At 51.2% G+C, this 13,042-nt stretch overlaps 1 protein-coding gene across 6 annotated transcripts in view; it reads right to left on the bottom strand.

The window, feature by feature from the left end:
* Positions 1-4,046: 4,046 nt before the first annotated feature.
* Positions 4,047-13,042, bottom strand: part of Slc4a8 (solute carrier family 4 member 8) — a 78,275-nt gene continuing 69,279 nt past the window's right edge. For 4 of the 6 annotated variants that reach the window (NM_001414948.2, NM_001270794.3, NM_199497.4 and 1 more), the window contains 2 exon segments: positions 4,047-11,905; positions 12,008-12,699. In NM_001414948.2, the coding sequence (NP_001401877.1) occupies positions 12,687-12,699 (13 nt within the window). In that variant the 3' untranslated portion in view covers positions 4,047-11,905; positions 12,008-12,686. 6 annotated transcript variants of the gene reach the window in all.

The following is a 13,042-nucleotide window of genomic DNA, read 5'->3' as shown; positions in this document are numbered from 1 at the left end:
GAGATGGAGGAGGAGGAGATGGACGAGGAGGAGGAGATGGAGGAGGAGGAGGAGGAGGTGGAGGAGGAGGTGGAGGAGGAGGAGATGGAGGAGGAGGAGGAGATGGAGGAGGAGGAGATGGAGGAGGAGGAGGTGGAGGAGGAGGAGGAGATGGAGGAGGAGGAGGAGGAGGAGATGGAGGAGGAGATGGAGATGGAGGAGGAGGAGGAGATGGAGGAGGAGGAGGAGGAAGAGGAGGAGGAGGAGGAGGGGGAGGGGGAGGAGGAGGAGGAGATGGAGGAGTAGGAGGAGATGGAGGAGGAGGAGGAGGAGGAGAGGGTTTATTTGGCTTGCACATCACATGGAAACCCATCACTGGAGGGAGTCAGGGCGAGAGCCTAGAGGCTGGAGCTGAGTGGAGCAGCGGCCATGGAGGAGTGCTGCTCACTGGCTTCCTCAGCCTGCGTTCCTAAATGCCCCAGAACCACCTGCTTAAGGACGACACCACATTCCTCATCAATCGTCAATCAAGAAATGCACTACTGGTCTTCTCGTAAACTTTTTGTTTTGATTTAATTTTTGGTTTTGTGGGATTCTTTTCTGTGTGTTTTTGCTGGGAGTTTCTTGGGTTTTGTTTTTTGTTTTGTTTTGTTTTCTTTTTCTTGGAGAGAAAACGAGCACCTGAAGTTGGGCACACAGGGAGCCAGGAGGATCTGGGAGACTGGGGAAGGGAAAACATGATCATAGTATAGTTTATAAAAAGATTTTTTTAAAATAAAAAATGGATTAAAAAGAAAAAAAAGCCTTTCAATCATTCTGATGGAGGCATTTTCTCAACTTAAATTCCTCTTTCCAGAGGACTCTAACTTGTGTCAAACTAAAGCAGACAAAAACAACAACAACAAAACAAACGAAAAAAAAAAAACAAACAAAAAACCCAACAAAACCCTCCTCCCCACAAAACCCCAGGACATGGATCTTCTGGAGTCAGTGGAGAACAGAAGCTGGGAGCACAGATCAGGACAAAAGCCAGCCTTGGCTCTGCTACTCAGCTATGTGAGCATCTCCAGGAGCAACCTTTTCCTCATCTGTAGCACCCACTGCATGTGCTGCTGACACTGGGTCAGAATGATTCTGAAGTGCACTCAACAGCAGACGCTGGCCACTTAGAGCAAGGGGCGGGGTGGGGGGACGACCCCTGTGACCCCTGTGACCCCTGTGGCGTTTGAATGAGAATGACTGGCTCCCATGGGGTCACACTTTTGAATGCTAAGTCATCAGGGAGTGGCACTATTTGGGAGGGATTTGGAGGTGTGGCCTTGATGGAGGAAGTGTGTCACTGGTGGGGGGGGAGGGTGACAAGACATGTTCAGTGTCTCTTCCTGCTGCCTGCTGATCCGGATGTAGATCTCTCAGCTCCTTCTCCAGCACCAAGACTGCCTGCATGATGCCATGCTCCCCCCAACCCCCCACCATGAGGATAAAGGACTGAACCTCTGAAACTGTAAACCAGCCCCAATTAAATGTTGTCCTTTATGAGGGTTGCCTCGGTCATGGTGTCTGTCCACAGAAATAGAACTGTGACTGAGGCAGACCCCAAACTCACAGCTCACAGCTCAGTTCCACAGAACGCCAACGAGACTGGGCAGCTGTCTTAGGGCTTCCACTGCTCTGAGGCCAGTGCTTCCCTCCCTCTGTCAGAGCGTTGGTGCAATTGGCAAGGGTAGTGGGTGGGATTGTGTGCAGTGTAGCATCCTGCAAGCAGGTGCCTCTGTGCCCCTAAAGCTAAGCCCAAGCAAATGGAAACCATACATTTGTGTCCCAGTTGGAATCTGGAGAGTAACCTTTGACCGTGACTAAGGCCACCAAACACAGCATTGTGGTGTCTCTTGGGCTCTGGTCTCCTGAGGGAAACTGACAACCATAGTCCTTCAGTCATTTTTCTTTCAGTTTAGGTTTTTTTTATTTTATGTGTACCTGGGTGTGTATCTGTGCACCGCTTGTGTGCTTGCTGCCTGTGGAGAACAGAGATGGGCTTCAGATGTCCTGGAACTCAAGCTAGGCTGTGAGCTGCCACGTGGGTTCCAGGGACAGCAGCCACTGCTCCTGACTGTGGAAGCGTCCCTCCAGCCCCACGGCCACATCCTTTACTGCTTCACCCACACCTTCCTGCCCCTGGCCGGAGTTGTCAGGCCCCTGTTCTGTGGCGAGCTGAGAAGCGACGAGCAGGACTCAGGCTTGGGAATCGTTTGGAAGTGACGCTGGGAGCTGTGGGGGCTGAAGCTGGGAGAATCTGGAGGTGGTGAGGCTGAGAGAGTCTGGGCAAGAGCTCAAATGCAGGGGAACATTCTAGAACTGGGTGGGAACGAGCTAGCTGGAGGTGAAGCCTGGCAGCAAGCACTGAGCCAGCACAAGGGTGAGGCAGGCGCTCCAGCAGCTGATGCTCAGCCGGGCTGGGGAGAGGAGCCATCTGCAGAGTGTCTGAGGAGAGCCGCACCTGTGCACACTGTACCTGTCGCATGCTACCTGTGCATATGCAACCTGTGCACCCCTTCCCCGTGCTCCCCTCCCCGTGCACCACCTCCCTGTATACCCCTCCCTGTGCATACCCCCTGCCTATACACCCCTTCTCCTTGCACCCCGTTTGTGTGCACCCCCTCCCTGTACACACCCTCCCCCATACCCCTTTCCCATGCACCCCCTGCCCGTGCACCCCTCCCCACGCACACTCTGGTGCTTCTGTTTGAGGGGAGCATCCTATGGGTCCTAGGAGACGGGCAATCTCTGAGCAGAGCAGACTGACCTTGGCACAGAGGGCTCCTGCAGTTCTCTGTAGGGGGCCAGCTCTGCAGGAGGCTCCACAAGTCAGTATCTCCTGGCGGGGGCCCCCCACCTTATCCTTTACTCAGAACTGATTCTGCACGGGTGGGCTTTGGGGCACCGCCAGGGACATGAGTTCCAGTCACAAAGGATGAAGCCTAATGGGCTGTGGCCACCCCTCCTTTTCCATCTTAAGAGATGGGTGTGTGAGCCGGTTCTGACCCAGGGTGTGGGACCTGCTTGTGAGGCTCTCCCCACTACTTAGATGAAAACTGGAAAGGATTAGACAGGATGAGAGAGGGCAAGAGGGAGAGATTGCCACCTCTCTTGCACGGGAATGTTACCTTGGCTAATTTAATTAGAGTTTCAGGAGCCATCTCATAACAGTGAGGCTAAACAGGGGAGAAAGCAAAGAAACTGAGCAGCCCGGTCCCCAGGAACACTGAACCGACCTCTGCTTACCACTGCTTATACACTGTGTGTGCTGGGTGCTTCCTACAGACATCTTATCAATTAATACACTCCTAACCCGGGTGTGGCAGGGATGGCGGGCGCCCTCCGGAGTGCCGGTGTCCCCAGCCTTGCGCAGCTCAGGGAATCGGAGCAGCCTGCGTCCTGTGAGAGCAGCTTCCCCTGTACTCCAGTCAGGCGCAGTCTGAACATATGCATGTGAGGCGGAGGATGTGCGCTCACTGCTGAAGGGTTGGACAAACAGCCAAAGGCAGGCCCAGCACAACACATGCTCATGTCTCTGAATGACCGCGCTGGGCCCCTGGCTCAGGGTGCTTCCTGGAGGTTACTGTGTCTTCCAGTCAGGCATCCCGCCTGGCTCCACGTGTACCCTTTTCTTTCACCCCCTCCCTAGCTGTTCTTACTCAGTTGTGTTCATCTCCCCTTGTCCCTGACCCTTGAACGTTTGAGTTAATCAAGTACACCCCCATTCTCCCAACCAGCTTCTAAGGGCCAGTTTCTGAACTCTGTGTTATGAGGTGATGGGTGATGCATGGAAATCGGCAAACGGTCTCCACAGCCCAGGAGTACCTTCAAAATGGCTGCTTCCCTTTCCCTGCTGACCCTAGGAGAAAGGCTGGGACTCTGCTCAGGACTGGATCAGGGAGGAAGGTACACAGGAGCTAAAAGCCCTTCTGTGTGTCCTCGGCAGACACCCACACTGTTTTGTCCCCCCTCGTGATTCTTCTCCGCACAATATGAACGCAGGCCGGAAAAACTGGCACAGGAGCCAACAGTTTATAATACGGGCTTTATTTGTCACCCAAAGAGCTGAGCACACACAGTGTGGGCAGGCAGAGGCTCAGACATACACTGTCACAGTTACCTGCCCTGGGCCACAGACACACTGGAGAAGGGGCCTTGTTTCTACCATACATAAACTGCTATGGGGTAATCACAGCGGGACACTTTATTCCCCGTTCTATTTACGTCATGAAGTGTGGAGAAGGGTGCGTTTCTTACACTAAAAATATAGACTTTGGAATCTCTAAAACAAAAATATCTGTCTCTGCTTGAGACCTACTAGAGAGAAGAACATAGAAAATGAGGGATTCGCACCAGCACCGCAAGGTGCCCCTTCCATGGGAAGGTTGCTCTGCTCTCATTGGACACCATCAGCCACTTCTAATCAACAGACAGAGATGAGAGGGAGGCCCAGCCTCCGGAAGAAGTGGCCAGCAACAGGAAGAATTTTGGCTTTTCACAAGAGGAGTGTGCCACCGCACACTCATGTTGGTGCTTGCACTGTTGCACAAGTAAAACCGTGCATGCCAGAGTCACCCATAAACCCTCTAAGCAATGCCCAAGCTGGGCTTACAAAAGGGCTGCGGGTGTGAGGAGGGTGGGCCTCCCTGTTGCTCAGGAAACACCACTTAAGGGCAAACGCTCTGTATTCACCAATCCTCAGAGTGGGTTAGATCTGGGGTGGAGGATGCTGTTCCTTTTCTCTTCAGAGGGACACCCCCCACCCCCACCCCCACCCCCGCCAAACCAATCCTTTCCGGCCACAAAGAAAAAGGTATAGAAGAAGAACTGGGTCAGCCTAAGAGAGACCAAGGGCGAAGCCAGGCATGGTTGGCTCATGCTTGGCTCTGCAGCTGGGAGGAAAGGAAGTTGGCGCGAGGTCAGGGCTCTCTTGCTCTACACAGTGACACCCTGTCTCACAGAAGGTGCTGGAGGCAGACGCCTGGCACCGTTTATGGCTGCAGTAGAAAGTTTGCCTGTTTGGTCTTTGGGTGTGTTTTCCTGTTTACCGTGAACGGAGATCAACACAAGTGACCACGGGAGCTTAAGAATGTGCTGTCCCTCTGCTTGTCCTGTCATAACACAGCCATCCAGTCCCTTTGCTGAGGACATCAGAGGCGGCTGGCCTGGCAGCTCTCACCTTAGCAGCGGGCGAGGAGCTCCGGATTAGGATTCTTTCCTCCGAGGGATGGTGAGCCCCACTCGGGAAGAGCTGCAGTGGGCAAGTGAGCTTCCTGGAGATGGCCCACCGCTTTGCTTGGCTGCGATGGGTGTGCCCTGGAGATGACCAGCCCCAGGGGCTTTGTTGTTGCTTCTTGTTACTGATGTGTGGGCTCGGGTTTCTCATTGCTATATCCCTCATACTTGACGTGATGTGACTGGGCTCGGGGAGACACCCACACACACACACACACACACACTGCCTCTATAGCCTGGTGTGACTACTTCCTGGGTGACAGCCCACTCTGTTGGGCAAGTTTCCTGCTCGTCAACAAGATGGTGAACATTCTTGAGATAGTGCTGTTCATAGATGAATTGATGATTTTATGGAATTTCTGATTTAAGGTAGTTTTGGGAAGTTAAGAGTAGGTGATAGAGAGTTTAAGGTGCGAATCAGGGATAGAGTGTGGCCCTTCCTCATAGGCTGCACAGGTGAGGAGGCCAGTGAGCCCTCGGTGCTACAAGCAGCTGACTGTAGGAGAAAATGGCCTTGGGACAAGGTAGCAATCAAACGAGACATTCATTCCAGGTTGGGCCTGAGTTCCCTGATCTTGTGACCAACGGGTTGGGCCACAGGCTTCTGTGTGCACCAGGAGAGGGAAGGTCATGAACAAAGGGCTGGTGACTTCACTGTGCAGTAAGAACCGAGAGCAGATGACTAGCCAGTCTAGCTGACCAAGGCTTCAAAAATAAGATGCGAGACAGACGACGACGACTGTTCCTTAGTAAATACAATGTCACCAGCTAAGCATGTGTTGATGACCTGTTCCTTAGTAAATACAATGTTACCAGCTAAGTATGGGGAGATGACCTGTTCCTTAATAAATACAATGTTACCAGCTAAGCTTGGGGAGAATCTTGGGGAGAATCCTACTACTCTCAACTTGGCCTGTTTAAGCTTGTTAATCTATGACAAGAGGATTATTGCTTTGGGTGACCATGAACTTGTGGAGAGAAAGGCAGATGAGGAATGTAGAGTTAGGTGGACGTTCCTAAAGAAGAATATGTAATCAAAAATCCCGCTGTAATTTCCGTCTGTGTAGTGATTTTAATCTGTGTTTTGAATATGTTTTGTGGTGAATGATTTTAGAGAATTTGGGGTATAAAAGAGCTAAAGGCAAACACAAAGGTGTTGGAGTTTGCCTTGCTTCAGTCACTCAGTGTATGATTTCCCTGTCATTCTTTTCTGTAGTCCCTGGAGCCACAGGCAGCAGCTCCAACGGTCGCTATCTGAACCAACCCACCTCAGCCCTACAGTTGCTGGCTGAAGGGCAGTAGTGACAGACAAGAAACAGACTCAATTTCATAGTGTCACTATGGAACAATGTTCCTTAGTGGTTTTCAAAGCTTGTGACAATTGAGGGGCCCAGGAAAAAGACCACCTCATTCACAAAGATTATACAAGGCTCTGGAGAAGCCTTCACTGATTACAAAGATTGGCTCCACTGTGAACGAAGCTGTATCAGACCCTGATATGAGGCAGGTGTTGACAGAGACCTTGGTGGTTGAAAAGGCAAAAACCAAATGTGAAGAAGTTATTAGGCATTAAAAGCTCGAGCAGTGTCTATGGCAGAATGAATGAGGGGTATGACCGACACTGGTTCTAATGCATACCATGCTGATATAACAAGTCAAGCTATAGCTAAAAGCCTCTGATCTCAAAATGCCTGGTGCTTCATTTTCAGGAAATACGGTCGTTTGCAAAGAGACTGTGACCAAACCAAAAGTTTCAGATCTCAAAATGCCTGGGTGCGAGCAATTTCGAGAAAGACAATACTTTGCAGCAGAAAAGTGAATACGCCATTTCTAGAGGCAATGGTTTTCCTAAATCTGAAACAGAAAGGATGCCTAGGCTTCTTGCGACATGTGTGCACTCTGGCAAAGGCAGCCACTGAATTCAGGAACCCAGATCCAAAAGAGATATTCAAGGAAACGGCCTTGGGGGCCTCGCTTACCCCCCTCCCCCCAAAGCCTGTGAGCTGTTTCAGTCAAGGAGGAACATACAGACCAAAACCCTCCACTCAGCACCAGGGATTTAATGAAGCTACTGCAGGCACCGCTGCTCTACACTTGGCCACAGAGAAACATCTTTCTTTATCCCCCAACCTTCAATGTAACAATGTAACAATGGCCCTTTGCCTGCGCGGACAGTAGGGACGGTCTGGGGAAGAAGCGAATTGACTTCCTAAGGACTCACTGCACATCCCCGGATTATAAATGAAGATTTCAAAGGGGAAATTAAAATTATGGCCTATGGAGGGGTGGGGGGGGGAGGGGAGAGAGAGAGAGAGAGAGAGAGAGAGAGAGAGAGAGAGGGAGGGAGAGACTGACTTGATGCAGGTGATAGGATGCTCAGCTGCTACTCTCTCCCTACACCACACCCCGGTAGAACGAACAGAAGAGATTTGGAAACCTGTGTTCTGGCAAACAGTTGACGATCAGAGGCCAACACTAAGATTTCACATAAAAGGTATCGAAGCAGACGCCTTGGTGGATACAGGAGCTGAGATAACTATCATTTCACAAAAATCTTGGGATTCAGAATGACCACTTCAAAAGGTTTATACACAGTTGCTGGGAACTGGAAAGTTATCTCAGATAAGACAAAGTGTGTGATGGGTGAAATGTGTGGGACCAGGAGGTGAAGCAGGAAAGTTAAGACCTCATGTGGCTGACATGCCCCAGGTCTATGGGGAAGGGCTCTTTTATAATAGTGGGATGCTCAGGTTAATACTCAAGCAATCCTACAGGACAGACAGTTGTAGAACGATCGATCTCACTGTACCTTAAACGCTTATAAAACAAAGAGAAAACAGAATCAGTAGCTCTCTAACTCTAAATTTTCTGAATATTAGTGAGAAAGGAACAGCAGCTGAGAGACACTGGGTCATAGAAAACACTGTGGAATTACATCTGCCTATATGCTGAAGAAGCATCTCTTGTCAATAAAAATGCCAGTGGCCAATGAGCTGAGGCAAGAAATAGGAGGTGGGACACTGGCCGGAAGAGAGGATTCTGGGAGACAGTGAGAGGATATAAGGAGATGCAGGAGAGCTGTGGAGGCGAGAAGGAAGAGGCGACCGGGACTGAGGCAGGCTAACCACCACGTGGATGACATAGAATAGTTTGAGTGGGTTCAATACGTTATGAGCTAGTCAGGGATGAGCCAACGCTGTGGCCAAGGCATTTAATAGCAGCCTCCGAGTGGCCATTCCCGGAGCAGGGGCTGAGAGGAAAACAGATTTGTTTTTTCTACAATATAGTACAAAGACGTGTTAATACTAGACAGAAGCCTACAAGAGTTCCGCGTCGGGGACGGGGAATTGTTTATATTTCCACAGGTACTGAAAAGCAGTGGTTAAAGATTAGAACTGAACAGGGAGGGCTCCTGAAAACCTTGGCCACTGTCCTGGACACTTAGGTCTTGAAAACATGCTTATAATTTCCTGGTACACAGCACCATTAATGGCTTAAAGCAGAAATGGGGAGACAGTAGGGACTCTGGAATTTTGGCTTCTTAAAAAAAAACCAGAAATATTAAGAATGTTATTTTAATCCCCAAGTGTGGGGGTGTGGGGCTGCTTCGGACTGTCCGCAGCAGGGGACATGATCTGCCTCGTGCTTTAGCAGAAGCGTGGTTTTGCCAGCTGCAGACAGTTTCTGAGATTGTGTCATGTTGGGAATTCCAGGAACTTTTCAGAAGGTCTATTAATGCCAGGCCCCCAAAAGGTAGGGTGGGGGGTTGTCAGTCAGTCACTGGGGGGCAGGGTGGAGGGTTTGGGGGGTGTTGGTTGTGGCTTCTTAGTAGTCAAGCTCTAAGAAGAAACAAAAGGAATTTAGATTTAGGGATCTCTCCTCGCTTCTGCCCTATCCAGTGTCAGGGAGTGAAACTGGGGGAGGGAGCAAAGGGTGAGAAAATAACTCACAACGTAACAAAGACCAGCTACACCCAAGTTAAGCTAAATTCCCAGCACCCACACAGAAGCTCACAACTATGTGTAACTCGAGTTTCCGGAGGATCTGATTCCTCCTGATTTCTTGAAGGATACACGTGGAACAAAGACTAACACACACACACATACAACTTAGTTACATTAAAATTCAAAGTTCTAGGAGGAGGTGCTGCTGCTCTTGCAAAAGACCTTCAGGGACAATGGCAAAGTGGCAGGAGACACACAGGAGACGGTGTCACTGCCACTCATTACGAACTAAAGCACGCCCAGACAAGTGGAGGTGCAGGACAAACACTGCAGCCACAACACAGGAGAACCCCTGCCTCCCCGCTAAGAGGGGTGTCGGAGAGCTAAGCGGGGGGGAGGATAAAGCGGAGTCAGGAACCGTCCTTTGTTGAGCGACCATAAACCACAGACTCTGCAGAGTCTAGGCAGGTGGGGAACCTGGCGAATACCACATTTCCCCAACCTTTATGAGTGACTTAAAAGTCTGCTCCATCACCGATGAGAAACTGCAACTGCTCACACTGTCTTTTGGAGAGAGATGGTTCATTTTCCATCAGGAAGGCAGGTTTTCATGATCAAGGAGACCCAGCACGGAGCTGGATTGGAAAGGCCGAGCCTCCTGACAAAGCTTCCCAAGTTCCGTGTGTTACACAACCAAACACATTTGGCGACTGCACATTATGTCTCTCCAACGCTTCACCTTTCTCTAGAGCGACCCTTCTCTGATGGTCATCGGGAAGCAACCGGCCACTTAGGAACCCTCCATCTTGTCCCTCAGAGCCAAGGCTTCACTTACATGTTCTTGAATCCCAGCCTCCCCCAACTCCATTTGCATCACCAGCTGACATCACCAGCGTGTCAGGATGTTAGCTGGCAACATTCAAGACATGTCTCAAAGTGACCCTTGTCGTAGAAGAGATGGCCACCTCGGTGGTTCCTGCAAATGTGGGCCTGAGGTCCCACAACTGCATTATTTGGAGTCAGGGAAAGCACCCTTCACTCTCCAGCCCAGGGAGTAACTCACAGGAGGCAACACAAGCATCCTTGAGCGGGAAGAGACAGTTTTTCAGCCTCCCTCGCACGACAGGCTCCTCGCTGTTACAAGTCTCTCAGGCTCACTGAGGCTAGAGCAGGGGAAGCAGTCATCCATTTCCCTACACAGAAGCCGGCAGGAGGATAGAGGAGAGACAAGTCGGGGAAGAAAATGGGGTGTTTCCAGAGAATGGGAGCAGCGAGGGACAACTGAGCTCCAGAAAGTGTCTGGAGGGCAGGGAAGGAATCAACCCTTCCTGTTGACAGGCTGGCTCTGAACCCAAGGTGGGCAAGGGCTTATGAGACCTGTCCTCAAGCGATATGCTTGGGGAATTTGGCTCACCGAGACTTTAATGCCCACTGATGTCTAAGAAACCTGCCTGTTCCAGTACGTACTATCTGAGAGCAGGCCACAGCGGCTGCTGAGATGGAACACAGGTCTCTCCTGGGTAAAGAAAGAGCAGACAATCCAGGAACCTTGCCCACATTCCAGAGGCCATTTTGGGATTTGAAAGTGGGGTCACATCCATCCCACAGGTCCTGAACAGCAAGCACTGCCTCCCACTATCTTACAGAAGACACCTGTCTGTCCTGTACCAATTGTCAAACGTCTTGCATCAAGATGGCAGTGGTCCTGACAGGGAGGGAGGAACTGGCACTGTGGGGTGGCCCCTGACACCAAAGGCCTTCAGAGGAGGACTGGATGCCTCGGAGTCTGAAGGGAGCAAACTGCGACTGAATGATGTGGTGCTTCTTCACCCAGGAAAGGAGGACAGCACACTGTGTGTGGCCTCTGTACAGAGACTGTCCCAGTTGGACAACAGCACAGCCAGCTCACTGGTCACGTTCTGTGCACAAAGGAAGGGGATGTCTACAGTGCTTGGGCCAACAAAACTGATGACAGTTCTGGAACTTAGAAAAATCGTACACACACTGTTAACCTAAGTATCCAAATGGACTTCACCGCTTATAGTTCACTTCTTCGTGTGGCTTTTACATCTGAGCCAGAACTTCTGTCAACCAAAAGAACCCCACGGTGAGGAAGCCACCTGGCTGATGGTGGTTTTGGTCCTCTGGGCTGATGATGATGGTGCTCTCCACTAAGGCAGCTAAGGGACATCCATGAGCACTTGGGTCGCTCCAGGGTGGAATAACAACGTCTCCTCGAGAGATGGCAGCAGCGTGTCAAACAGAAAAGCCGTAACAACCCAGACCCACCTTCCTACCAACCAACAGTTGTCAGCGAGTCTTCCCTAGACAAAACAGACCTAGAACAAAACTTCAGCCTCGAAGTCCAAGTCCTTCCATAGCAAGTTAGGCTCCTCCCTCTCTGTTTCCAAGGAAACCCGAGGACAGACGCTCACTCAGTACCTACCGCTGCTGGCTTCCCCTGGGCCCTTCCTGAAATCAGCAAAACTCCTGCTCTCATGCTGTTCCCAAATCTTCCAGGGTCTCATGACATTACATGGATTGCTTCTGGAGGCGATGAGGGTGACCCATGGTCTCATGACATCACACTGACTGCTTCTGGAGGTGATGCGGGTGACCCAAGGTCTCATGACATCACACTGACTGCTTCTGGAGGTGATGCGGGTGACCCATGGTCTCATGACATCACACTGACTGCTTCTGGAGGTGATGTGGGTGACCCCAGGTCTCATGACATCACACTGACTGCTTCTGGAGGTGATGCGGGTGACCCAAGGTCTCATGACATCACACTGACTGCTTCTGGAGGTGATGCGGGTGACCCATGGTCTCATGACATCACACTGACTGCTTCTGGAGGTGATGCGGGTGACCCATGGTCTCATGACATCACACTGACTGCTTCTGGAGGTGATGCGGGTGACCGCAGGCCAGAGGCAAGTAGTTGCTGTTGATGCCTGGATGGTAGAGCTCAGGTAGCAGACCTGCTGCAGTGTCTGTCTGTCCAACATCCCTTTCCCAAGCAGAAGGGAGACAGAGGCACAGGCTGCTCGTAAGCCTGCCCTTGTCCTGCCTCCCTGCCACTACCCCGGGCTGTCGTTGAGGAAGAGGGACCGCACGAAGGAATCCTCCATGACAGAATGGACTCATGTGGCTTATTACCAGGCCAGCAGAGCATCAGAGAAAATGTCTGAAAGTGGAAGCTGGCTCTTTAATGGTGGCAGCTCTGAAGAGAAAGAAGGAGGAGGAAAGGAGGCAGCAGGAGGTGGCCCCACAGTGGCCTGGCTGGTGCCTGGCTGCTGGTATGTGGGATAGCTGGATACCCTCCAAACGCACACCGGGAGTGACTGAATGCTTCCATGTGGCTTCGAGATGACCAAGAACAGGGCCAGACTCAGCCCGGCTTCTTCCCGGAGAGACTCGCCATTTTCTCAAAGCCCAGAACTTCTCCGAGGCACCTCATGGCCCAAGTCTTCCACCCAGCGGAGACTCTCAATTGAAGGGGCTGGATAACAATGTCACAATGAGACAAGGCGCCCTCTCTCACAACACTTTGAAGATGCCACCTCGGCTTGGATCTGGCTGCATTTTAAGTTCATTTACAAGTAGACTAGTTCTCAACTAAAAATAACCACACGTGTTATACATCCCCACAGCTGCCTGGATTCTCCTCGGAGGGAAGCAAGGCTCTGTGCTCAGCTCACATCTACTTTAACACATTCAGTGAAGGAGCTGCCATACCATGTGCTGGTGCCCACGACTCCACGAAGTGCTCGGCTCCTGGATGAACCTCACTAGAACCCCAATTTTGCAGCCGAGCCGAATGCCAGGAGCAGCAATAGGCCAGG

The sequence above is a fragment of the Rattus norvegicus genome, chromosome 7 (assembly GCF_021556685.1).
Source record: "Rattus norvegicus strain SHRSP/BbbUtx chromosome 7, alternate assembly SHRSP_T2T, whole genome shotgun sequence".
NCBI lineage: Eukaryota > Metazoa > Chordata > Mammalia > Rodentia > Muridae > Rattus > Rattus norvegicus.
This window is presented reverse-complemented; position numbering and strand designations above follow the sequence as displayed.